General features: G+C 42.6%; 2 protein-coding genes across 2 annotated transcripts in view; one reads left to right on the forward strand and one right to left on the reverse strand.

The window, feature by feature from the left end:
• Positions 1 to 25,776, forward strand: part of LOC146672589 (NACHT, LRR and PYD domains-containing protein 12-like) — a 236,742-nt gene that overhangs the window by 149,896 nt on the left and 61,070 nt on the right. The window contains exons 9-10 of the mRNA XM_085401262.1: positions 6,019 to 6,198; positions 14,532 to 14,705. Coding sequence (XP_085257388.1) covers positions 6,019 to 6,198; positions 14,532 to 14,705 — 354 coding nt within the window. The remainder of the gene's footprint in view (positions 1 to 6,018; positions 6,199 to 14,531; positions 14,706 to 25,776) is intronic.
• The window catches only part of LOC146672593 (uncharacterized), a 348,538-nt gene that overhangs the window by 72,192 nt on the left and 250,570 nt on the right, over positions 1 to 25,776 (reverse strand). The gene's annotated exons all lie outside the window — the stretch shown is intronic.

Genomic DNA, 25,776 nt, shown 5'->3' on the forward strand with positions numbered 1-25,776 from the left:
CGGCATTGGCTGGTCATCCAGAACGATAAAATGAGTCAGAGCCTCTGTTATTTTAACTGCCCGTGCATTTTCTCTTGACATTGTTCATCGCTTTTCCAAAACCTGAGTTAAAAATTGGCTGTTCCGGTCCACACTGCTGACATTTTGTTTAGCCTAGCTACAGCAGCCTCCAGTTTCTCTTTTTTATCTGGAGCCGCCAGTCTCACTCATCTAACCCTGTGCCTGTTTAGCATGGGATGTCCCCCTAGTGGCCAATCAAAAAACTACAACAGAAATGACAAGCCACCCTCTGATTAATGAAATAAGTTAGTATCGGTTCATGGTATTGGTTAACTTTTACGAGTATGAGTACACACACATTTTACAGTATCAGCCCCGATACCCGATACCAGTATCTGTATCGGTGCATCCCTATTGGCAGGTGAACTTTTCTTTATCTTTGGATTGCTTAGGAGGACCCCCTGATGATCCTCTAATCACCTGAGCCAAGGTGTGAAACTGGGTGTGGGCCCCAATCAGCCAGTTTCGGGTGTGTTCATTGTGAAACCTGGCCCCACCTTGTCATGCGAATTCCTGAGGTCAGATGGCCCAGGATGTGAGTGGGCGTTAAGGCGTCTGGGAAGGGATCTCAAAACTGGATTATAGATGGCAGAGAGTTGGTGTCGTAAACCCCCGCCTCTGTTCAAAGATGGTCGCTCACAGTGGACATAGATGGCTTCTTTCACTCCTCTTTCAAACCATCTGTCCTCTCTGTCCAAAATGTGAACATTAGCATCCTCGAAAGAGTGTCCTTTATCCTTAAGATGCAGATGGACTGCTGAGTCTTGTCCTGTGGAGGTGGCTCTTCTGTGTTGTGCCATGCGCTTGTGAAGTGGCTGTTTGGTCTCTCCAATGTAGAGGTCTGAGCATTCCTCGCTGCACTGTGCAGCATACACCACGTTGTTAAGTCTGTGTTTTGGCGTTTTGTCTTTCGGGTGAACCAGTTTGTGTCTGAGCGTGTTGTTGGGTCTGAAATGCACCGGGATGTCATGCTTGGAGAAAACTCTCCTGAGTTTTTCTGATACACCGGCTACATAGGGGATGACAATGTTGTTGCGTCTGTCCTTCTTATCCTCCTTCGCTGGTGTCTGGTCTTCTTTTCTGTGCCTCTTTGCTGACTTTAAAAACGCCCATTTAGGATAGCCGCACGTTTTGAGTCCTTCCTTTACATGTGTGTGTTCCTTCTTTTTTCCTTCAGGTTGAGAGGGAACATGTTCTGCCCGGTGGTGTAGGGTCCTAATTACTCCAAGTTTGTGTTCCAGAGGGTGATGGGAGTCAAAAAGGAGGTACTGGTCCGTGTGTGTGGGCTTCCGGTAAATTTTGATGTTGAGTTTGCTGTTCTCTTCAATGTGCACGGCGCAGTCCAGGAAAGGCAAACAGTTGTCCTTTGTGTCTTCCCTGGTGAACTTGATGTTTTTATCCACAGTGTTAATGTGCGCAGTGAAGGATTCCACTTCTTGTGTCTTGATTTTGACCCAGGTGTTGTCCACATATCTGTACCAGTGGCTGGGTACTCTTCCTTTGAAAGAGCCAAGAGTCTTCCTTTCCACTTCCTCCATGTAAAGGTTGGCTACAATAGGTGACACGGGGGAGCCCATGGCACAGCCATGTTTTTGTCTGTAAAAGCCTTCGTTGTATTTGAAATATGTAGTGGTGAGGCAGAGGTCTAACAGGGTGCAAATCTGATCGGGTGTGAAGTTGGTCCTGTCCTCCAAGGAGCTGTCTTCTTGTAATCGTTTTCTGACCGTCTCCACGGCCTCTGTGGTGGGTATGCAAGTGAAGAGAGAGACTACATCAAAGGACACCATGGTTTCATCTGGATCCAGGGTAAGTTTCTGAACCTTTTCGGTGAAGTCGGTGGAGTTCTTGATGTGGTGTGGGGTGTTCCCCACGAGAGGCGCAAGGATGGTAGCAAGGTGTTTTGCAATGTTATACGTGGCTGAGTTTATGCTGCTGACTATGGGTCTGAGTGGGACAGCTTCCTTGTGGATCTTCGGAAGTCCATAGATGCAGGGTATGGCATCTCCTGGGTAAAGGCGGTGATATGTAAGGCGGTCAATAATTTTGTCCTTTTCAAAGTCTTGAAGGCAAGCTATAACTTTCTTTTTGTAGCTGCTTGTGGGGTCTCGCTTTAGGGCTTCGTAGGTATTGTTGTCACTGAGGAGAGTAGTGATCTTTGTATGGTAATCTGTAGTGTTTAGGACCACGGTGCATCTTCCCTTATCAGCTGGTAAAACAGTGATGTTGTGGTCTTTGCTCAGGGAAGCGACGGCCTTCTTTTCCTGTATTGTGAGGTTGGATGGAGGGACTTTGGCACTGGAGAGCGTGGCTGAGACTTTCATCCTGATTTGCTCTGCTTCTGTCTGTGATAATTTATTAATCCGTATGGCAGATTCCGTGGCTGTGATGAGGTCCACTATGGGCAACTGTTGTGGAGAGATGGCAAAATTGAGTCCTTTGGCTAATACTCTCTTTTCAGGTTCATCCTGGACATGTTTAGCCTAGCTTAGTACAAGGACTGGACATGGGGGAAACGGCTCTCATCACTGGATCAAAACATGAAAACAAATCTGAAGTAAAGTTTTGTTGAAGTGAACTGTGGTGGTGCCCAATGTTCCCTCTAAGCTGTGCGCGTGCGCAGTTGTGCACTGCTGGCATGGTCTCTGCGCACAGGAAATCTGTGTTGCGCACAAAAAAAATATCAAATCTCAATTGAAATTAAAATTAAAACTTTAACAATTCTGTTTTGCAGTGTGAGTCAGTAAGTGACCGGCTGCTCCCGTATGGGATTAGAACGATGCCACCTTATCCCATAGTCCAGCCAATGATGCGATTGACATTCGTATATAGCAGGGGTCAGCAACCTTTAACACCCAAAGAGCCACTTGGACCCGGTTTCCACGCAAAAGAAAACACTGGAAGCCGCAAATACTTTTTGAAATCTAAAATGAAGATAACACTGCATATATTGTTTTTTTTACCTTTATGCTTTGTGTGAACAACTAAAGTAAGTAAAGTTTATTAATTAAGCGCTTTTCACAGACAGGCAGTCACAAAGCGCTGTACACAAATATTAAAATAAACAATACAATCAATAGACATTATACACAATGTAAAAGATCAAATGTAAATAATGTAAAGAATATAAAATACGTAGATCAACAAAAGGCTTGTTTGAACAGAAAAGTTTTTAACTGCTTTTTAAAAGAATCCACAGAGCAACTAAGGTATGTTGCTTATGAAATCCATGAAGTGCTACAGAGAAAATTACATTTTATTTATGTAATTAACACATTTTGAACTCTTAAAGAAATATAACAAAGGAAAGCTGAACTAAAATGATCCAGCAAACAAAAACTGCTGTGAGCCGCCACCCTTATATCTCCTTTGGGCTTTTGGAGCCTTGACCTGACTTTTGAAAAATAACTGGGAAAAAAGCTCTATGCTGCTAAAAAAGGAAAAATAGATATTTGCAAAATTCTGCCTAAATATGTATTTTACCTGGTTACTGTGTGTGGCGGGGCGTGGTCTGCAGCGCCGCTGCAGGGGAGGCACCTGAGTGGCACCCGCAATCACGCCTCGCCACCTTCAAGTCTGTGCTCTCTCTGCTGTTGTGTTGTCGGGCTGTGAGCAGCAAAGCTACAGCCGGCTGTGTGCGTACAGCAACCGTGTGTGAAAAGTGGTCAATAAAGAGATGCTGAAAAGCGCGTTCATGCAAACATCGTCGGGTCTGCCGTGATATGTTTACAACGGGACTTCTGCTCCTGAACCTCTGCGCACAGCGTCTGCAAAACGGGGCTTTCATCTTTACACAGGACTGTAAGCTGCCATCTGTGAGGCGTGAGCGCTGTTTGTTTTTAACATAGTTCACGGTGGAGCTGCTGACATAATGTGGATCCGAAGATCCATAATTGGCCTACCTGGGGTCGAAAGTCTCGATAAATGCACAGCGTTTCGGCGGCTACACCGGCTTCCACGAGTGTGACGCTTATTTTGAGCGGTGAAAAAATAAGATAATATAATTTTATTTTTATATTTCAAAATCACAATCTTCCAATTTAGAACTGCACGTTAAAAAAAGAACTAAACACAAATAAAATACACTTCAGCTAAATACTTATAATTTATTTTCCCAAACCACCCGGAGCCGCACTATAAGGACTAAAGAGCCGCAGGTTGCCGACTCCTGGTATATACGCAGCTAATCAACATGGTTGACAGGCTATGACAGCGTCCTTATGTGCCGACACCGGTGTTTTAGCTAGCAAAGTGGCGTGGCTGATGTGGAGTGAAACCACGTTAATGACAACGTGTACAGCCTATTTCCCCAGCCTATTGATCCCCGGGACCTGGTGTTTCCCCCCCTTCACGTGTACGTAGCGCACCAGTGTGATTAATAAAGTATTGTTGAACCGTGAAAAAAAAAAAAATGACAACGTGTACAACCATTGGAGATGTGAGCAGGACAGACGGAACAATTGATGGAAAAAGTGTGGACTTTATACCAGTTTTTAAATTGTGTTGATCGGCCACGTAAAACCAGAGTTATGATAAAACTATCTGCAATGTTTGGTTTTCTTCCTGAATACTATTGTTGTTTATAACAACGATAGTATTCAGTATTTATTGCAACAAACTTTGTGGTTTGCAAAACTCAGTAACTTTTTTGAAGAAGTAACTATATAATTAATTTCCCAACATTGGTCATTATTTACTGTATTTTGCAGACAGAGATACAGACTCTCAAGTCAAGTCAAGTTTATTTATAAAGAACATTTAAAAACAACCTAGGCTGACCAAAGTGCTGTACAATACAAATATAAAATACAATAAAACACAAGTACATAAAACACCTCACTGATAAAACAATAAAATAAAACAATAAGTTAAACCTTGCTAAAAGCCAATAGGAAGAGGTGAGTTTTAAGAGCAGTTTTAAAAGTTCCTAGGCTTGTGGAGAATCTGATCTGAGGAGGTAAACTGTTCCACAGTCTGGGTGCAGCCACAGCAAAAGCCCTCTCTCCCCTAGTCTTTAGTCTGTACCTGGGAACATCTAAAAGCATCAGGTCTGCTGACCTCAAAGATCTCCTGGGGCGGTAAATGCTAAGAAGCTCTGCCAGGTGCCAAGTGTGATGTTTTCAGCTGGAGTGATGGTCAGGGTGGCCTCCCTCTTCTCTTCCTCTTTCATTTGTAAAGCAACTTCTGCTGCTTTCATTCATTTGGAAGTCCTGTAGCTGAGTTTGGGAGAGACTAACAGCCTCAGCAGCAGAGGGGAGAAAGGCTGTAACACCACCACTTTACTCTGTTCTACCTGTCACATCATTTTATCAGGAAACAAATATGCTCATGTTTTTACTATGTTTGTCTTGAAGATGTAAGAAGATTACATGGTGCTTTTTATTATTGTGTTGGTTTGTTTCCTGTCTCTTGGATGGAGCCCAGCTGTGCGTGGCCCCTGGGCCTGTGGTCAGAGTGTGTGCTGGATAATCCGGCCCAGGATGAGGCCAAACAGACATGGGATGAAATGTCTGTCACATATTTGAGCCTAATTTAAAAACATCCTCCATAAATGTTTAATAATAACAATAATAATAAAGGGTCAGAACATGACTTGTTGCAATGAAAATGAGCTTGTAGTCTGTCTGCTTTAATAATGTGACTGGAAAAAGGTGTTGGACTTCAAATATGTCCATTTCTTTCACACTTCACCTTTAAAAGTGAAGCCTTGTGGTTCCTGGAAGGAAAAACACGACTTTTTCATGTTTTTATGATAAATGTACGACTTTAATGTGAAACGTTAAGAGTTTTTTCTCTTGTTGTGTTTGTTTGAAGCTGCTTCCTGTTGGCTTCAGCTGTTTGGAGTTTCCATTTTCTAAACTTCTACATTCTGAACCTTCTTCAGCTCTGAACAGATGATGAAACACTGACCGATTTCAAGCACTTTGTCTAATAAACTTACATCTTTCATTCTTTATACAGATTGTGGGACTGTGGTTTGTCAGAGATCAGCTGTGATTATCTGGCAGCAGCGCTGAAGTCCAACCCCTCGTATCCCAGAGTGCTGGACCTGAGTGGAACCTACAACAACCTGCAGGATTCAGGAGTGAAGCAGCTGTGTGTTCTTCTGGAGAATCCACGATGTCGATTTGAAACTCTGAGGTCAGTCACATGTTTTAGTTTTCAGTTTTTCAGTTTTCAGTTTTATTTGTCAGAACCAGCTTTTGGAGAAACATGAGTATCCTTGCAGGTCAGATCTTATCAGTCACACCTGTTAGTGCAGCTCTCCTCTAGATTGTAGTGCTTGTTAAACTAGGATGATTTTAGGAGCCTGGACCGCAGATCCGACGGAAGATATTACTTGGAAAGGCCAAAGCAACCTATTAGAGGTGTTTGCACTAACATAGATAAATACTCAGATTTACATCTTCATTGTCTCACAAAGGGTTGAAAAGTGAATGTGCACAGAGAGGTTGGTGGTGAGATGGGCACTTCCAGCACTGTAGATGTGTTCCAGCTCAGTGTTCATGGAAATAATCCAGAGAGCAGGATTTCTTGATGAATGTCACATCTTCTTAAAGTTATAATCCACAGGGAAAACTGTAAGTAAGTAAGTAAAATCTTATTTATATAGCACATGTCTAGATAGAGATCACAAAGTGCTTTACAAGATATAACAGATTAAAAAGACAAAATACAAACAAAGTTAACAAAAAGCAATTTTAAAAAGATGTGTTTTTAGCTGTTTTTTAAAAGTAATCAATGAATCAGCGGATCGTAAGTCCTGAGGAAGGGAATTCCACAGTCTGGCGGCCACAGTAGCAAAAGCTCTATCACCCCTAGTTTTCAATCTCGTATACTGAATGACAAGTAGGCCCTGACTACTCGACCTCAGAGACCTACTAGGGGCATAGGGCTGTAAAAGTTCAATAATACAGTGGGGCAAAAAAGTATTTAGTCAGCCACCGATTGCGCAAGTTCCCCCACCTAAAATGATGACAGAGGTCAGTAATTTGCACCAGAGGTACACGTCAACTGTGAGAGACAGAATGTGAAAAAAAAATCCATGAATTCACATGGTAGGATTTGTAAAGAATTTATCCGTAAATCAGGGTGGAAAATAAGTATTTGGTCAATAACAAAAATACAACTCAATACTTTGTAACATAACCTTTGTTGGCAATAACAGAGGTCAAACGTTTACTATAGGTCTTTACCAGGTTTGCACACACAGTAGCTGGTATTTTGGCCCATTCCTCCATGCAGATCTACTCGAGAGTAGTGATGTTTTGGGGCTGTCGCCGAGCAACACGGACTTTCAACTCCCGCCACAGATTTTCTATGGGGTTGAGGTCTGGAGACTGGCTAGGCCACTCCAGGACTTTCAAATGCTTCTTACGGAGCCACTCCTTTGTTGCCCGGGCGGTGTGTTTTGGATCATTGTCATGTTGGAAGACCCAGCCTCGTTTCATCTTCAAAGTTCTCACTGATGGAAGGAGGTTTTGGCTCAAAATCTCACGATACATGGCCCCATTCATTCTGTCCTTAACACGGATCAGTCGTCCTGTCCCCTTGGCAGAAAAACAGCCCCATAGCATGATGTTTCCACCCCCATGCTTCACAGTAGGTATGGTGTTCTTGGGATGCAACTCAGTATTCTTCGTCCTCCAAACACGACGAGTTGAGTTTATACCAAAAAGTTCTACTTTGGTTTCATCTGACCACATGACATTGTCCCAATCCTCTGCTGTATCATCCATGTGCTCTCTGGCAAACTTCAGACGGGCCTGGACATGCACTGGCTTCAGCAGCGGAACACGTCTGGCACTGCGGGATTTGATTCCCTGCCGTTGTAGTGTGTTACTGATGGTGACCTTTGTTACTTTGGTCCCAGCTCTCTGCAGGTCATTCACCAGGTCCCCCCGTGTGGTTCTGGGATCTTTGCTCACCGTTCTCATGATCATTTTGACCCCACGGGATGAGATCTTGCGTGGAGCCCCAGATCGTGGGAGATTATCAGTGGTCTTGTATGTCTTCCATTTTCTGATGATTGCTCCCACAGTTGATTTTTTCACACCAAGCTGCTTGCCTATTGTAGATTCACTCTTCCCAGTCTGGTGCAGGTCCTACCATGTGGATTCATGGATTTTTTTTTTCACATTCTGTCTCTCACAGTTGAAGTGTACCTCTGGTGCAAATTACTGACCTCTGTCATCATTTTAAGTGGGGGAACTTGCACGATCGGTGGCTGACTAAATACTTTTTTGCCCCACTGTATATGGTGGTGCTTGTTGTTGAAGAGCCTTAAAAGTTAAAACCAAAATCTTAAAATGGACTCTAAATTCGACAGGAAGCCAATGTAACTGCATAAGCAACGGTGTTATATGTGAATATTTAGAAGCTTTCGTCAAAAGTCTTGCTGCAGCATTCTGAACGATCTGCAGACGCTCCAAAGAACCTTTGTTTAGACAAGTAAACAGGGAATTGCAATAGTCCAGTCGGGAAGAGATAAAAGCATGAATAACAATTTCCAGTTCGGTATAGGATATTATAGAGCTCAATTTAGAAATATTTCTTAAATGATAAAAGCAAGACCAAACAAGAGATTTAACATGACTATCTAACGTAAGAGCAGGATCAAGGATAATCCCCAAGTTCCTGACAGATGGTTTTACAAATGTTGAAATAGGACCAAGAGCATTTATTATACTGGGTATATGTCTATCTGGGGCACATAAGAGGACTTCGGTTTTATTTTCATTTAGTTGGAGGAAGTTTTCAGCCATCCAGCCTTTAATGGTTTCCAAGCACACATTTAAAAGCTGCAGCTTCGAGGCCTCTTCCGGTTTAAAAGATATATAGAGTTGGATATCGTCTGCATAACAATGGTAACAAATATCCTCAAAAGGGCTCAAAATGTGCTGGAGAGGGAGTAAATAAACTAGAAACAGTAATGGCCCTAGCACAGAGCCTTGTGGCACACCAAAAGACAGGGACGCAGAAGATGATCTATACTTAGAAACTGCCACAGAAGAATATCGTTCAGAGAGATACGAGGAGAACCATTTCAATGCAGTCCCAGAGACACCGACCCAGTATTTCAGCCTGTTAAGTAAAATATAGTGGTCAACAGTATCAAAGGCCAACGTAAGATCCAACATTAAGAGAACAGAACATTTACCTGCATCGCTTTGTAACAAAATGTCATTAGAAACTCTAAGAAGGGCTGTCTCAGTGGAATGAACTTTACGAAAGCCAGATTGAAATTTGTCGAAAATACTATATTTATCTAAAACTGCTGTAAGCTGCTTAGCCACGATCTTCTCTAGAATCTTAGCAATTAACGGAATTTTTGAGATCGGTCTATAATTGCTAGTGAGAGATGGGTCCAGCATAGGTTTTTTTAACAAGGGATGTATAACAGCAGTTTTAAAATAGGCAGGGACTATGCCCGAGGCCAAGGAGGTATTAATTATAGTAAGAATACAGGGACCAGTAGAGTAAAAGACATTTTTGAATAATGATGCAGGTAAAAAAATCAAGAGAGCAAGAGGATAATTTTGTTGCACTAACTATTTTTCCCAGCTCTAGTAGTGAAACAGGTGAAAAACCTTCTAAAACAACAGGCCGAGCTGGCGTGGGAACTGACAGCGCAGACGCTGAAAAAGACAGGTTTTTCCTTATGTTGCTAATTTTTTCTAAAAAGAAAGCAAGAAAAGTTTCACAATCTTCAACAGAAGAAATAATAGCAGCAGGTGGAGCAGGATTAATAATATTAGTAATAGTATCAAATAAAACTTTAGGATTACCTCTGCTCTTTGCAACCAACTGAGAAAAGTAAGCAGCCCTCGCAACTCTAATAGCATTGTTAAAGGAGGCTAAAAGATCCTTTAAATAAAGGAGATGAACATTTAAGTGGGTTTTCCTCCATAACTGCTCAGCTTTACGACAATTACGTTTTATAAGACGAATGTTGTCATTTAACCAGGGTACAGACTTGGAAACAGGCACAGGTCTCATTTTAATCGGACAGATTTCATCTAAGATCGAAAGACAATGATAATTGAATAGATCTATAGAAAAATCAACATCGTTTTGTGAGGATAATGTTAAATTAAAAGCATCAGAGAACTTCTGTGCTGCGGGAAATAACTGTCCGATGAACAGGAGACATAGGCTCATAGAAAGACATATTAAAAAAGACACAATAATGGTCAGAAATAAAAATGTCCTTAGAACAAATATAATCAATATTCAGACCCAAAGAAAAAACAAGGTCCAGTGTATGGCCTTTGTTATGTGTGGGGCCAGATACATGTTGGATAAAATGAAAAGAGTCCATGATGCTGGTAAAACCCCTAGCAAAGAGGTCGGACTCATCATCAACATGTATATTAAAATCTCCCACAAGAAGTAATTTAGACAACCTCATAGTCGAGGACAGAAAATCACTAAACTCGGCTAAAAACGAGCTGTTTGGGCCAGGAGGGCGATAAACCAACGCACAGTAAAAAGGATCCTTCTTTCCGATTTTGATGAGCTGCAGTTCAAAAGACAGAAAGTGTCCAACTTTCACTGAACGGCAGTTAAAACGGCTCCGAAATGCCACCGCGAGGCCTCCTCCACGACCAGATCCTCGAGGCTGGCTAATGACAGAGAAGCCATTTGGGCACATTTCAATAGTAGTCGAATAATCCGACCCCCGTTGCCAGGTCTCAGTCAAGAACAGGAAGTCCAGATTTTTAGAAACAAAATCGTTAAGCACAAACGATTTATTCGTCAAAGAACGGGCATTAAAGAGCGCCATAGACAGCGGGGTGAAAACATTGTTGTTGGAAAAAGCTTGAGTTTCTCGAATTAAAGGGCGTAAATTCTCGGGATCAGAGCCTTCACGTTCATATATTCCACTCACCGAGGGGATGAAAAGCCAGTCGACAGGAGAGTCTGGATGAACCCTTCTGAGATAACACGGCCTCGGAGAGCCGGGCCCCCTATATCCAAGTAGGGCCTTGGGAGATGGATTCCTCTCCATATAGCTGTCATGTGCGTAGGCAACAGAAAACGCCCGACATTGCTTTCCAATCAGCCCCCGCCGCCAGAGGAGCCTAAACTTCACCTGGATGCCCGATCTCTTTCCTCTTCTTCTCCGTAGTCTACGGGGAACGCTGAAAGCACTGGCCGAAGATCCAGTCACAGGCAGAGGGTGGAAGGTACCAAAGGAGTGCGGAGGAAAGTGTGGAGAATGGAAAGTCCCACAAAAGGAAGAAGAAAAAACATCTTTGGCCGTCATTGACGAACGGATGGATAACAGCATCAGACGATCGTAGACCAAGGCAACCAGTACATCATTAAAACAGTGAAAAAACAGCAGAGTAGAAAGAAAAAACATGACAATAGAGTGAGACCAACTACACTCGGCAGCGGCAAAGCCAAACACAGGCGCCATCTTGCCGAGAGCAAGTTTTGCTGAAGGCCACTATGAAACTGTCGATCTGATATCTACTCAGCCAATCAGGTGTTTACATGCCCTTCCCTGATCTTTAGCCCCACCTTATTATCACCACCTCTCTCTCTCTTTTACATCTGAATTATCTTCACTTCACATTTCAGTCAGTTCAGATTTCATTAGCGCGTTCACTTTAGCATAATCCATTTTAATCCAAACACCTTTCTCTTTAAACTCTGTCAGTCACAGTATATCCAATACAATCCTCTTTTTCACAGCACCGATAGAAGTTACAGTTACAGAATATTATACACACACACACACACACACACACACACACACACATACATACACATATATATAAATACAGAGACATATATAAATAAAATATACGAAGGGGATAAATAGAATAAATAGGAATAAAAATAAAAATACGGGTGAATTGCACATTTCAAGTATTGAGTCTATTGCACTGTTGACTATTAACAAAAGTATTGCACAAAAAGTATTGCACAGTGAGGTGAAGAGGCACTACAGCTTAGTTGTTCCCCCCTCCTTTGTCCTCCTGTTTCCCCTCCCTCTCCCCTCCAGAGAGGAGTTAAACAGTCTGATGGCGTGTGGGACAAAGGAGTTTTTAAGTCTGTTAGTTCTTGTCTTGGGGAGAAGCAACCTGTCACTGAACAGACTCTTCTGGTTGTTTATGGCCGTGTGCAGAGGATGCCCAGCATTGTCCATAATGTCCAACAGTTTTTTTTAGTGTCCTTTTCTCTGCCACTGTCACCAGAGTGTCCAGCTTCATGCCGACCACAGAGCTAGCCTTCCTGATCAGTTTCTCCAGCCTGGATGAGTCCTTCTTTGCTGTGCTGCTCCCCCAGGACACCACAGCATAGAAAAGTACTCCAGCAACCACTGACTGGTAAAACATCCTCAGGAGCTTCCTGCAGATGTTAAAAGACCTCAGCCTCCTGAGGAAGTACAGTCGGCTTTGGGCTTTTTTATACAGGTGCTCTGTGTTGCATGACCAGTCCAGTTTATTGTCCACCCACAGCCCGAGGTACTTGTACTTGTTGACCACCTCCACCTCCTCCCCCTCTATCTGAACCGGCAGTGGACCTTCTCTGGACCTCCCGAAGTCCACAACCAGTTCCTTAGTCTTTGAGGTGTTGAGTTGCAGGTGGTTTGTGTGACTCCATGCGACAAAGTTCCTCACCAGACTTCTGTACTCCTCTTCCTGATCATCCCAGATACACCCCATGATGGCTGTGTCGTCTGCAAACTTCTGAATGTGGCATAATTCAGAGTTGTAGCAGAAGTCAGAGGTGTACAGGGTGAAGAGAAGAGGGGACAGCACAGTTCCCTGTGGTGCTCCTGTGCTGCTGACCACAGTGTCAGACGTGATGTCCTTCAGCCTGACGTACTGTGGTCTGTCGGTGAGGTAGTTGGAGATCCAAGCCACCAGGCAGGGGTCCACCTCCATCCTGTTCAGTTTTTCCTGAAGCATACAGGGCCGGATGGTATTAAAGGCACTGGAAAAGTCAAGAAACAGGATCCTGACCGTGCCTTTTCCCCCATCCAGGTGTGAGTGGGCTCTATGCAGGAGGTACAGGATGGCATCCTCCACTCCGACATCCACCTTGTATGCAAACTGTAGTGGGTCCTGGGCATGATGTACCTGTGGTCGGAGGAGGTTGAGGAAGAGCCACTCTAGAGTCTTCATAAGATGTGACGTCGGTGCCACCGGTCGGAAGTCATTCAGCTCTTTGGGCCGTTTCCTTTTGGGGACCGGGACGATGCAGGATGTCTTCCATAGGGCGGGCACTCTCCCCAGTCGCAGACAGATCAGAGTGTCCTGTGTGTGCTCTCATTCACTCACACTCACTCTCATATAGCTGAAGTCTGTTTGTACACAGGCTAATCTGGGACTCTCCACCATTTGACCCTAGAAATAAAGAAGCTTCTTGGATGAGAGGTGAAACATCTTCAAGAAACTTAAAGAAGTCCAGATGCCTTTTTTTCTAAGTTCTTTAGATGACTGCGAACCTTCACAGACACCTCATCAGTGGGACTCTGAGCTACCAGCCCTTTGCTACAATCACAAAGCTTTTCATTGAAATCAATGATATCAAAGCTGGAATTAAATGAGTCCAAGTCTTCTGCTGATTCAGCATCACATTCATCTTTGCTCCTTGTTCTGCATCCCCACCATGGACTTCATTCCTTTCCAAGCCAGCCTTGAGTGTCCTTTATTCAACCTATGCTCTGCTTTACTTTTAGACCTGATTTTAGCTGCTTTAGCTCTCTTTTAACAAGTTTCTGTGCCTCAATCTTTTTCTTCTCTCCCTCATAACAAGACAGCTTCTTCTGACTGAGAACATGTTGGAGTGATTTACTAACCCATGGCTGATTTTTGGGGAAAATAGTTCCTGTTTTCAAAGCAATCTCCATTTTTCCCAGAAAGAAATGTAAGTAGAAATAAATGATCTAAGTGAGAACATGAGCCTTGAAAAAGGCTCTTCTGAGGCTGCTGCCAGTGGTCAAAGCCTCCAACAAAGCTCTGTAAGTAAATATGTGATCATAGCTTTAGTTTTTAAATGTTTATTCTAGTTAATACAAATCAGGTGGAACAACTCAAATAAAATATCAAAAATATTAAGTGGTCATCGGTACTCAGTTTGTTCAATACTGAATACAATGGAGCACAAATTGTCCACGTTTCTGAAATATTTCTGGGTGTAACTGTCACCAAAGTGCAATTTAGACCTGGCCTGGGGTTGTTATCTAAGTGATAATCATCAATTCTACTAAAACAAATACAAAATAAAGAAGTTTGACACATTTTGTTGATATCAAAAGCACACTGAACAATTCACTGTTGTTTTACTGCTGTTCTCTCTTCACTTCTTCTCCTCTGATTCTCTCCACATGTTGTTCTGCATAAGTGCTCAGTTTCCTTACAAAACAAGATGAAATATTGCTAAATATAATAGTATCTCATTACGCTTCAACATAAGTGTTTTATTTTTGTAATTGTTTATCTGTTATTCTTCAGACTGAGTCACTGTGACCTGTCAGAGAGAAGCTGTGAAGCTCTGGCCTCAGGTCTCAGCTCTCAGACCTCTAATCTGAGACAGCTGGACCTGAGTAACATCAACCTGAAGGATTCAGGCGTGAAGCTTCTGTCTGAAGGACTGAAGAGTCCACACTGTACACTGGAAACTCTCAGGTGAGATCAAGCATTTTTCTTTCATCAACTGACAGAATTAGCAGATTAATAATAAGGCAGTCCTCTAATAAGAGGAGAAGTGGAGGTGTTTTGAAGGGCAACATACTCTTATGTTAACAAGACAGGAAGTAGTTCCTGGGAACTGCTTCCTTTGTCATTGTCTAAGTAGAAACATGATGGAAAAACAGTGATGAGTTTGCAGAGGTGGATCCACACAACACAACAATGCAGTTGCGTGCTGAAAGCAGACTTCTCACAGATTCTGAGGCTGCAGGTTTCATCACTGTCCAACCAAAATTCACTGAACCAGCAGTAAATGAACGTCCAAAACTACACTTCATGTTTAAAAAACAGATGATCAGGGGGATTTGTGTTTACATCTTTTCTGTGTGATCTGTTCACCTGCTGTTTCAGCTGTTTGGTGGTTGTTGAGATGGTTTTGTGAACTTTTAGCTGAGATTCTGACGTTTCTGTAGATACCACACATGTCTAATTACTTTGTACAGCATGAATGGCCATAAGGAGGTTTTTAACAGTAAGAAAAGTTGTAAAACTTAAGAAAATATAGTTAAAAGTCCAAAACCTTCTACATCCGGTCGCTTGTGGTAAGGAGCAGATCAAACGAGTAAAGAATTACGTTATAATTATAAATGGCTTCAACAGCACATTCAGGTCTGTGAGACTCATTCAGACACTGAGCCGTGGCTCTGTGCTACATGCACATATTTCTGCATCTCTGCCATTCAGACACACTTTATATATAGTTTATTTTATGTAGTATTCAATACTGAACTGTACATTTAGTCTTTTTAAAGGCAGCAATTTGTATTCAGTGTTTTCATAAAAGCCTTATTTTTATCCATTTACTGCTATTAGCTGTGGGTAGTGACCGAAAGAACAAGATCGCGGATACAAGCGGCAGAAATGAGCTTCCTTCGAAGGGTGGCTGGCCTCTCCCTTAGAGATAGGGTGAGAAGTTCGGCCATCCGGGAGGGGCTCAGACTAGAGCCGCTGCTCCTCCACATCGAAAGGAGCCAGCTGAGGTGGTTCAGGCATCTGACAAGGATGCCCCCTGGGCGCCTCCTGGGTGAGGTGTTCCAGGCATGTCCCACCGGGAGGAGGCCCCGGGGCAGACCCAGGACATGCTGGAGAGATTATATCTCTCGGCTGGCCTGGGAACGCCTTGGTGTTCCCCCGGATAAGCTGGAGGAGGTGGAGGGGGAGAGGGAGGTCTGGGCCTCTTTGCTTAGGCTGCTGCCCCCGTGACCCGGCCTCGGATAAAGCGGATGAAGATGGATGGATGCTATTAGGTTTAAGGTTTAAGACCTGGACGAGTTTGAAACCTTTTGTCCTCCACAATGGAAAATGGGTGGAAATAAAAATGGGTCTCACTTTAGCCAGCTCCTAATTTTATCAGTTCTGCTCTCAGCGTCTCCTGTATATCTCCTGTATAAATGTTGCACTCAGCTTTGTGGTCTCCAATATCACTGAAATGCAGCCAGATGCTGCTCATTTTGCCTTTTCACTCTTTTCTGACATGCTTGCATTTCAATACAGCTCCCATTTCTCTGTGTACTGGTCTCTACCACTACCCTTGCTGTCTATGGGACATTTCCGTTTGTTTTCACATAATGGTATGATCCCAGTCTGTCTCTTAAAGTGTTTGGCCACATGGTTTGCTCATCAGAATAAAACCTCAGCCGTGCTCACATTGATTATCAGCAAGCCTGAAAATTCATCAATATTTGACATATGAAATTATCTCAAGGGCTGGATTTGGCCCGTGGGTCAAGAGTAGTTGTCAAACAGCTAACAGATCATCTGCAGAGGAATGGTTTATTTGAAGAGTTTCAGTCAGGTTTCAGAGCTCAGCACAGCAGAGAAACAGCTTTAGTGAAGGTTACAAATGATCTTCTTATGGCCTCTGACAGTGGACTCATCTCTGTGCTTGTCCTGCTAGACCTTAGTGCAGCGTTCGATACTGTCGACCATAATATCCTATTAGAGCGATTAGAACATGCTGTAGGTATTACAGGTACTGTGCTGCAGTGGTTTGTATCATATCTATCTAATAGACTCCAATTTGTGCATGTAAATGGAGAGTCCTCTTCACACACTGAGGTTAATTATGGAGTTCCACAGGGTTCAGTGCTAGGACCAATTCTGTTTACATTATACATGCTTCCCTTAGGCAGCATCATTAGAAGACATAGCATACATTTACACTGCTATGCAGATGACACCCAGCTCTATCTGTCCATGAAGCCAGATAACACACACCAATTAGTTAAACTGCAGGAATGTCTTAAAGACATAAAGACCTGGATGGCTGCTAACTTTCTGCTTCTTACTTCAGATAAAACTGAGGTTATTGTACTCTGCCCTGAAAATCTTAGAAATATGGTATCTAACCAGATTCTTACTCTGGATGGCATTACCTTGGCCTCCAGTAACACTGTGAGGAACCTTGGAGTCATTTTTGACCAGGACATGTCCTTCAACGCACATATTAAACAAATATGCAAGACTGCTTTCTTCCATTTGTGCAACATCTCTAAAATTAGAAATATCCTGTCTCAGAGTGACGCTGAAAAACTAGTTCATGCATTTATTACTTCCAGGCTGGACGACTGTAATTCATTATTATCAGGAAGTCCTAAAAACTCCCTGAAAAGCCTTCAGCTGATCCAAAATGCTGCAGCAAGAGTCCTGACAGGGACTAGAAAGAGAGAGCAGATTTCTCCTGTTTTGGCTTCTCTTCATTGGCTTCCTGTTAAATCCAGAATTGAATTCAAAATCCTGCTCCTCACATACAAGGTCTTAAATAATCAGGCCCCATCTTATCTTAATGACCTTGTAGTACCATATCACCCCATTAGAGCACTTCGCTCTCACACTGCAGGCCTACTTGTTGTTCCTAGAGTATTTAAAAGTAGAATGGGAGGGAGAGCCTTCGGTTTTCAGGCCCCTCTTCTGTGGAACCAGCTTCCAGTTTGGATTCAGGAGACAGACACTATCTCTACTTTTAAGATTAGGCTTAAAACTTTCCTTTTTGCTAAAGCATATAGTTAGGGCTGGACCAGGTGACCCTGAATCCTCCCTTAGTTATGCTGCAATAGACGTAGGCTGCCGGGGATTCCCATGATGCATTGAGTTTTTCCTTTCCAGTCACCTTTCTCACTCACTATGTGTTAATAGACCTCTTTGCATTGAATCATATCTGTTATTAACCTCTGTCTCTCTTCCACAGCATGTCTTTTATCCTGTCTTCCTTCTTTCACCCCAATCGGTTGCAGCAGATGGCCCCGCCCCTCCCTGAGGCTGGTTCTGCCGGAGGTTTCTTCCTGTTAAAAGGGAATTTTTCCTTCCCACTGTCGCCAAAGTGCTTGCTCATAGGGGGTCATATGATTGTTGGGTTTTTCTCTGTATCTATGAAGCGCCTTGAGGCGACTTTTGTTGCGATTTGGCGCTATATAAATAAAATTGAATTGAATTGAAATATGTTTGACACCCCTGGTTTACACAGTTTGGTATTCAATGTACAAGTGAGCTAGCTCTCAGCTAACTAGCAGACAAGCTAACTGCTGGGACTGCGTCTTTCTAACAAGAGCGTCAGACACTCAGACTGGTTTCCTTTGTGGATGATGATGTGTTCTCACACTGATCCTTCATGCTGATGCTGCCATCCACCCACTGCTCCTGGATTCCTCATCATCATCTCCATCAGCCCTCACAATACTCCACCTTCATCAGCTTCATGTTCAGCAGCCTGGATGGACAGTAATTCTTTCCATGGGTTATGGTGGGACATTGAGAGCTGAAGTCAAACAGCAGTGAGAAATGAAAGACTGATTCATTTCTATTTGGTCTTGTGCTGTGCAGCTTTGTTCAGAGCATTAAGGCCCAGCAAAGATCACTGAGGTCATAGAGTCCTGATGAAACCTGTGTGCTTATAGAAACTGAGACCAGATGAACCAGAATAGAAGGACATTAAAATGAAGTGTCAGCTACACAAAGGCAAAGCTATTCAGTTGTTGCTGTGAGTTATTTAAATGGAGGATGGAGTCAGACTTTAAGCTGCTGGACTCAGTCACTATATCCTGTTGTCCTCATAGAACCTGGACACACAGACTCACCTGTGACACAGTGACACACAGTGTGGGCTACACACACATTAGAAAGTGGATCAGTCACACTTGTGCAATCATTTGTTGTGCTGGGAAACCATGAACACTTTGAATCACATTAATGGCTTTGTTACAGCAACATTCAATCATGAGTTCAAAAGTAGTGCATTGTGTACTTATTTTAATAGTACTGCAGTATGAGAAGTGCAACATTCAGTGTGCAGAAACAGATCAGGTGCTTTCTAACAGTGTTCCCTTTAACACAGCAGCAGTTCAAATATTTCTGTCAGTCTGAGCTGAAACATGAATCTAATCAAAGATCAAATCAAAGTTCTTTGCCTCTGCCAGGACGTTAACATTTGATCTAGTTTTTTACAAAGTTCCCTCAGCGTCCAGAGCCACCAACATACCTTTGATCAACAGCAAGTGAACATTTATAAATGTGTGTTTGCAGAACAGGAAGCAGCAGAACTATTGTTCTGTTATCAGGCAGCAGCACAAACGCTCATCAGCTCATTTACTGTGCAGGACTTTGAGTGTGTGAAGTGTGTGTTTGTGCTGGATTTCCTTTGGAGAATCTCAGTCAGAAACCAGACAAAGAAAAACTCTTTCAACAGTCCAGGTTGAGTTGACAACATGAACTGCATTTATCTTCCTCTGACTGACATGTTCTTCCTCCTCTGCACCGAGCCAGCTGCTAAGACTCACAAGCTCATTGACATTTTCTGATGATAAAGAAACTCTCTTCTTCTGCACAATATGAGCAGCAACAGAGAAGAAGCTTTCACAGGTACAGATGTTGCAGCTGTGGCCAAGTACATGTGCTGCATGTTGGAGCAGCACTCTAATGGACAGGCCTCTGTACTGATGGTGGGCTCTGCTCTGTATCCACCACACTGTTCTCAGCTGAGTCTTCCTCCTGTTCACACTCTGATGAAGCACCAACAGGGCCAACTTCTTCTCTGGTGGCTCGGATGTTGTTGCTTCCACAGGTTTCCCTCCAACAACCCTCTGATCCTGCAGTGAGTTCAGTAAGATCTGGGTAAACACTTGAGCTCCTTGAGTCTGGCTCCAGCAGCAGTTTTCACATATACAATGTTGGCATTTTGCTTGCGTGTCTCCAGGTCTGTTCTGAATGTAGACTTGAATTTGACCACGTAGGCGGGGTCATCATCTGAGCTCTCCATCACCTGAGAGAGATGACAAAACACAGAATCACAGAGCATGAAACCAACGTTTCTCCTCCCAGAAGTTCAGTCACAGACCTGCAACAGAAACAAGAAGATTCAAATGACGCAGAGCTTTCATTTACTTATATCCACAAACATGTCCTCTACATATTCATGCTGTATTTACACACACATACAGAGGCTGTTTGTCTCTCACACACCGACAGGACACTGAGAAATACATCATGTTTAATAGCAGCTCATGTGTTACATCTGTAACAGCTGGTTCACGTTGTAACGCCGTGGCTTTCGTAGTCTCTCCTTTTTCTACAGCTCATGTGTTCTTCTTGTGATGCTGCGTCTTGAGGCTCATACATGCCGTCATTTGTTGATCCTAAGAACGTTCCTCAGACCGACTTCTTCAACAACAGATAACTTTAGTTGTATCAACACTGCCTCCTGGAACAGTTTAAAATGAACATGTCAAAGATCTGTACCTGTCTCCATGTTTCTGTCCCCGCCCCTTTCTTTCTGTCCTGGGTCATGTGAGCGCTGCAGTAGTGTTAGGCCCACCCTCAATGCTCTCATTGGCTGAGACGCATAATGACGCCCATTTCAAGCCAGCACTGATCAACATCCCTCCTGTGACCCATGGCTGTTATATTCAGAGCCAGTGAGCACTTTCACAATAATCATGATTTTAAAAACTGTGATTAAAATAATTACTGACGTTAATCAGTTAATGAGTTAACGAGATTATAACAGGTTAAGTTGCCCTAATAATTAGACTTTGGTGACAAACTGATGTGATCTCCATGTTTCCTTTGTTGGACTGTGGGCGAGTGTCAGAACTGAATGTACTGAGTAACATGTGGAGTTTAAACATGTGTCAGTTCCAGTTTTAGAGCTCTAAAGTGCAGCTATCATGTTAGGAATATGTTAGGAATAGACAGGAACACTGAGCACACTGAGGTCAGATCTTTATTTTACCACTCGCTGCATTCTTGATGTTCATGAATTCAGCAGCTTCATGATTGTCTGCAGCATTAATCTCATATTTCCATTAAAAGTGTTGAATTTGACTGTTTGATGTTCTTTATGATCTCTGGCACCAGTTCATCTGTAGGCTGAGCTCAGTCCATCCATTTAGTGAAATGATGTTTAAAGGTCTCCTTGTTCTGTGAGCGTGCACAGATCCTGAAGCAGAAAGCCTGGGTTACAGAGAAATGATCATCACTGTGATGATGCTCATCGTCTCTGACTGGGATTTGAGGTTTTGTCAAAGCAGCAAAGAAAGCCTGGCTATGTTGGACTGGGTGTGGAAGCAGCTCCCAGTTTGAGTTCAGGAGACAGACACCCTCTCTACTTTGACGATCAGCTTCAAACTTTCCTTTTTGATAAAGCTTATAGTTCGAGCTGGATCAGGTGACCCTGAACCATCCCTTAGTTATGCTGCTATAGGCTCAGGCTGTTGGTGGACTTCCCATGATGCTCTGCTTTCTTCTCCCCACTTTTCACTCCTGATGCTTTTATATGTCACTACTGCATGTCCTTAACTTTTGTCTCTCTGTTTTGTTCTTGTCTCTCTGAGCTCATCTCTTCTCTTTCCCCTCACCCTGCAACCAGTCATGGTAGATGCTCCTCCTGGAGCCTGTTTTCACTGGGAGGATCTTTGTGTCAAAGGGAGTTCTTCTTCCCACCATCACCAAGTGCTGCTCACAGTGGAGGCGGTTACCTTACACTGTTAAACAGCTTCAGATGACTGTTGTTGTCTGTTGGGTATTGTCACTTATAAATAAAGTTACATTGAATGGATGTAAATGGATAGATGTTATTGTGACAAAGAGAAAACAACTGTTGACAGATTGATTGTTGTTTTGTGTGTCTGCAGTCTGTCAGGATGTCTGATCACAGAGGAAGGCTGTACTTCTCTGGCCTCAGCTCTGTGCTCCAACCCCTCCCATCTGAGAGAGCTGGACCTGAGCTACAATCATCCAGGTGATTCAGGAATTAAGCTGCTGTCGGCTGGACTGAAGGATCCAGGCTGGAGACTGGACACTCTCAGGTATGGAGAGAAAATCTGATAGAGGAGGAAGAGCTGGAAACATTTCCCGTGTCTTTCACTCACTTCCTGTTTGTTTCCTGCAGATGAGACATGAACAATCACACATGCAGGAATATTTTCAGGGTCAGACACACTAGTCTAGCTGGATAGTTCATGGATATTTATGTAGGGGTCCCCAAGGAGTCTGTTTGCAGGAACATTTAGGTCACAGGTGTACCTGATATAGATACCAGTGTACCTAATAAAGTGTCAGCTAACATTTGGAAATGGAAGCTTAAATAATGACAAACTGTACATTCACAGCTGAATTCACAATAAATTTGTTCTGAAGTGCACATTTTTCTGTTATTGTTCTCAAACAACAGAATGAGAATGAAATATTGATTCTAACAGGGCCCATAAACAGCATTAGCTTAGCAGCATTAGCTTATCAGAGTTTCTATCATGGTCACAGAAATCTTTAGCAGAGAAAAGTGGCCTACTTAGCAATAGCTGCTCAAGTTGTATAAAGAAAGGGAAAACAGTATTAGCATTAGCTGCTAATGGCAGCTTACTTAGCATAAACTGTTCACATCTTTATAATGCAAGGGAAAGGAGTCACTCATGGAAGCCTATTTAGCATTAACGTCTCACATCATTATAACACAAGAGAAAAGGGTATTAGCGTTAGCTACTAATGCTTATTCACCTCAAATAAGCTTTAGCTGCTAATGGTAGCCTACTTAGCATTAACTCCTCACTAATATAATGCTAATTCACATCAAATTAGCATTAGCTGCTCATATTGTTATAAGGAAAGAGAAAACGGTATTAGCATTAGCTACTAATAATTATTCAGCCCTAATTAGAATAAGCCTCTAAAAGCAGCCTACTTAGCATTAACTCCTCACATCGTTGTTACCCAACGGAAAAGAGTATTAGTATTAGCTACTATCATTTTTAATAAGTAAGAGAAAACAGTGTTAGCATTATTGAATAATGCTAATTCACACTAAATTAGAATTAGCTATTTACAAGAGCGTACTTAGAATTAGCCGCTCACATTGTTAAAAAGTAAGGGAAAACAGTATTAGTATTAGCACATAATGCTAATTCACGTCAAAGTAGCATTAGTTAATAATGGCAGCCTACTTAGCATTAACTGCTCACTAATATAATGCTAATTCACATCAAATTAGAATTAGCTGCTCACATTGTTAAAAGGGAAGGGAAAACAATATTAGCATTAGCTGCTAATAATTATTCACCTAATTAGAGTTAGCCCCTAATGGAAGCCTAGTTAGCATTAACTCCTGACATAGTTATAATGCAGGGGAAAAGGGTTACCATTATCAGATAATGCTAATTTACATCAAATTAACAATTGTTAATAATGGTAGACTTCGTATCATTAGCTGCTGTCATTCTTACAAAGCAAAGGAAAACAATATGAGCATTAGCTGCTAATGCTTTTTCATCTAAAATTAGCATTAGCCACTAATGGCAGCCTACTTAGCATTAACTCCTCACTAATATAATGCTAATTCACGTCAAATTAGCATTAGCTGCTAGCATCAGCCTACCTAGCACTAGTTGTTCACATTGTTAAAAGGGAAGAGAAAACGATATTAGCATTAGCTACTAATAATTATTCACCCCTAATTAGAATTAGCCGCTAATGGCAGTATACTTAGCATTAACTCCTCACATTGTTATAATGTAAGGGAAAAGAATTAGCATTATCTAATAATGTTGACCTTGGCCCACTGGAAAAGTTCAGAACTAAAGATTTAGGAGTGTTTCTCGATAGCTCTTTCTCGTTTGAGAAACAAATGAATTCTGTTATTAAAACCAGCTGTAAGGTTTATATTGTTGATTGTCATTTATGCTTAGAAATATTTACTCATATATGCTTAGAGTTGTATAATCGATTGCATAATGATAGAGGTTTGATCCTGAGTAGTCTGTAAAGACTCTGTGTGCCTTCCACAGTGCTCTGGCATGCACACACCACTTGGGGCCATGAGAGAGGTCGTACCCTCTCTTACTGATTTATGGTGTAGGACAGGGGTCTCAAACTCAATTTAGCTGGGGGCCGCTGCAGGCAGAGTCTGGGTGAGGCTGGGCCGCATTAGGTTTTCCACAAGAAAGGCATGGTTAAAAAATTCCAATCTTCTCAAATCTCTTTATTTTTATTTTTTAACACAAAATATGAAAAATAAATAAACAAATTAAGAATTAATAAGAAAATAAATCAATCTGTAATACATAAATAAAATAATAATAAGATATTTTTAGTCAGTGAACTTATGTGTTTCTTTCAGTCTTCTATATCTGCTGTGTTTAGATTGAAATGTCTGTATTAACAGTTCTATAACCTTCTTCTGAACATGAATGGAACACTGTAGAAAATGAACTGTTCTTCTGAACATGGCTTCTCTTGCCTACTCCTTGCTGCTAGAGACCTGGCAGCGTTTCCTCTCGCATAGCCGAGCCAGATTTGGCCTGAGGGAGGAAGCAGTTGCGACCCTCAGTATGTCTTGAAGCTGATCATCCGTAAGTCTGGACCTGTACTTGGACTTATTGAAGTTCAAAGTGGAGAAGAGCTTTTGGCACAAGTATGGTTTCCCGCTGGTTTCCTCTTTCTGGTGCAAAGTGGGCCAAAAGCAAAGAAGAGAGACAGACTCGAGACAGAAAAGCCGATCAGCTGATCATTAAGCAGTTTCATGATTGAAGTAGCAGCAAGAAGAGGCAGTCGCTTGTTAAGCTTAACGTGGGAATGCTTTACAAACATTCAGAGATGGACTTACACACTTGCTTTACTTCTCTCGGGGATAACTTTGTCGAAGATGAAATGCCAGGTTGCTAGCGAAGCTCCACATGCTATCCAGACCACCGACAGGTCCGGCATGCCACAGCCACTCTATCACGTGATGCATACTGCTCCAACGTGCTAATGTTCTGAGGTGAGTTACGGCGTGTTGCAAGTTTTGTGAGGTGCTTTCGTGATATTTAATGGATCGGATTACATTTTTTATTTTTCTCCGATATCCGATCCAGTAATTTAGGTCAGTATCGGACCGATACCGATACGTAATATCGGATCGGTCCATCTCTACTAGAGACCTGGCAGCGTTTCCTCTCGCATAGCCGAGCCAGATTTGGCCTGAGGGAGGAAGCAGTTGCGACCCTCAGTATGTCTTGAAGATGATCACCCGTAAGTCTGGACCTGTACTTGGACTTATTGAAGTTCAAAGTGGAGAAGAGCTTTTGGCACAAGTATGTGCTACCAAAAAGGCACATGGTCCGCTTGAACATTCGGGAAAGCCGAGGGAAACTAGGGCTCAAGTCTCTCAAAAATTGTCCAAGCTTCTCTGCTTTTCCACTCACCTCCCTGAACTTTGCTTTGAGTTCAGAGTTGCACTGCAGCTCAATGAGCTCCATTTGAAGCACAGAAGGGGCATCTTGCACATCAAAGGAGAAGGGGTCCGCAAAAATGTGAAAGGTGGCTCTGTGTGTCTTGAAGTCAGCAAATCTGTGATCAAATTCCTCCTGTAGCCTCAAAATGACATCAACATACTCGTCAGCACTGAATGGTGTGCCTGCATCCACGAGTGCCTTGCATGCTGGGAAATGGCAAAGGTTTGTCTGAGAGAGCTGAGCTTTCCAGAGCGCCAGTTTTGTGGAGAATGCTCTCACGTTGTCATAGGCAGCACTGACAAGTTGCCCCT

This window comes from Rhamphochromis longiceps, linkage group LG3 (genome assembly GCF_057381845.1).
Source record: "Rhamphochromis longiceps isolate RC_006_pf linkage group LG3, R_longiceps_female_GT1.1, whole genome shotgun sequence".
Lineage (NCBI taxonomy): Eukaryota > Metazoa > Chordata > Actinopteri > Cichliformes > Cichlidae > Rhamphochromis > Rhamphochromis longiceps.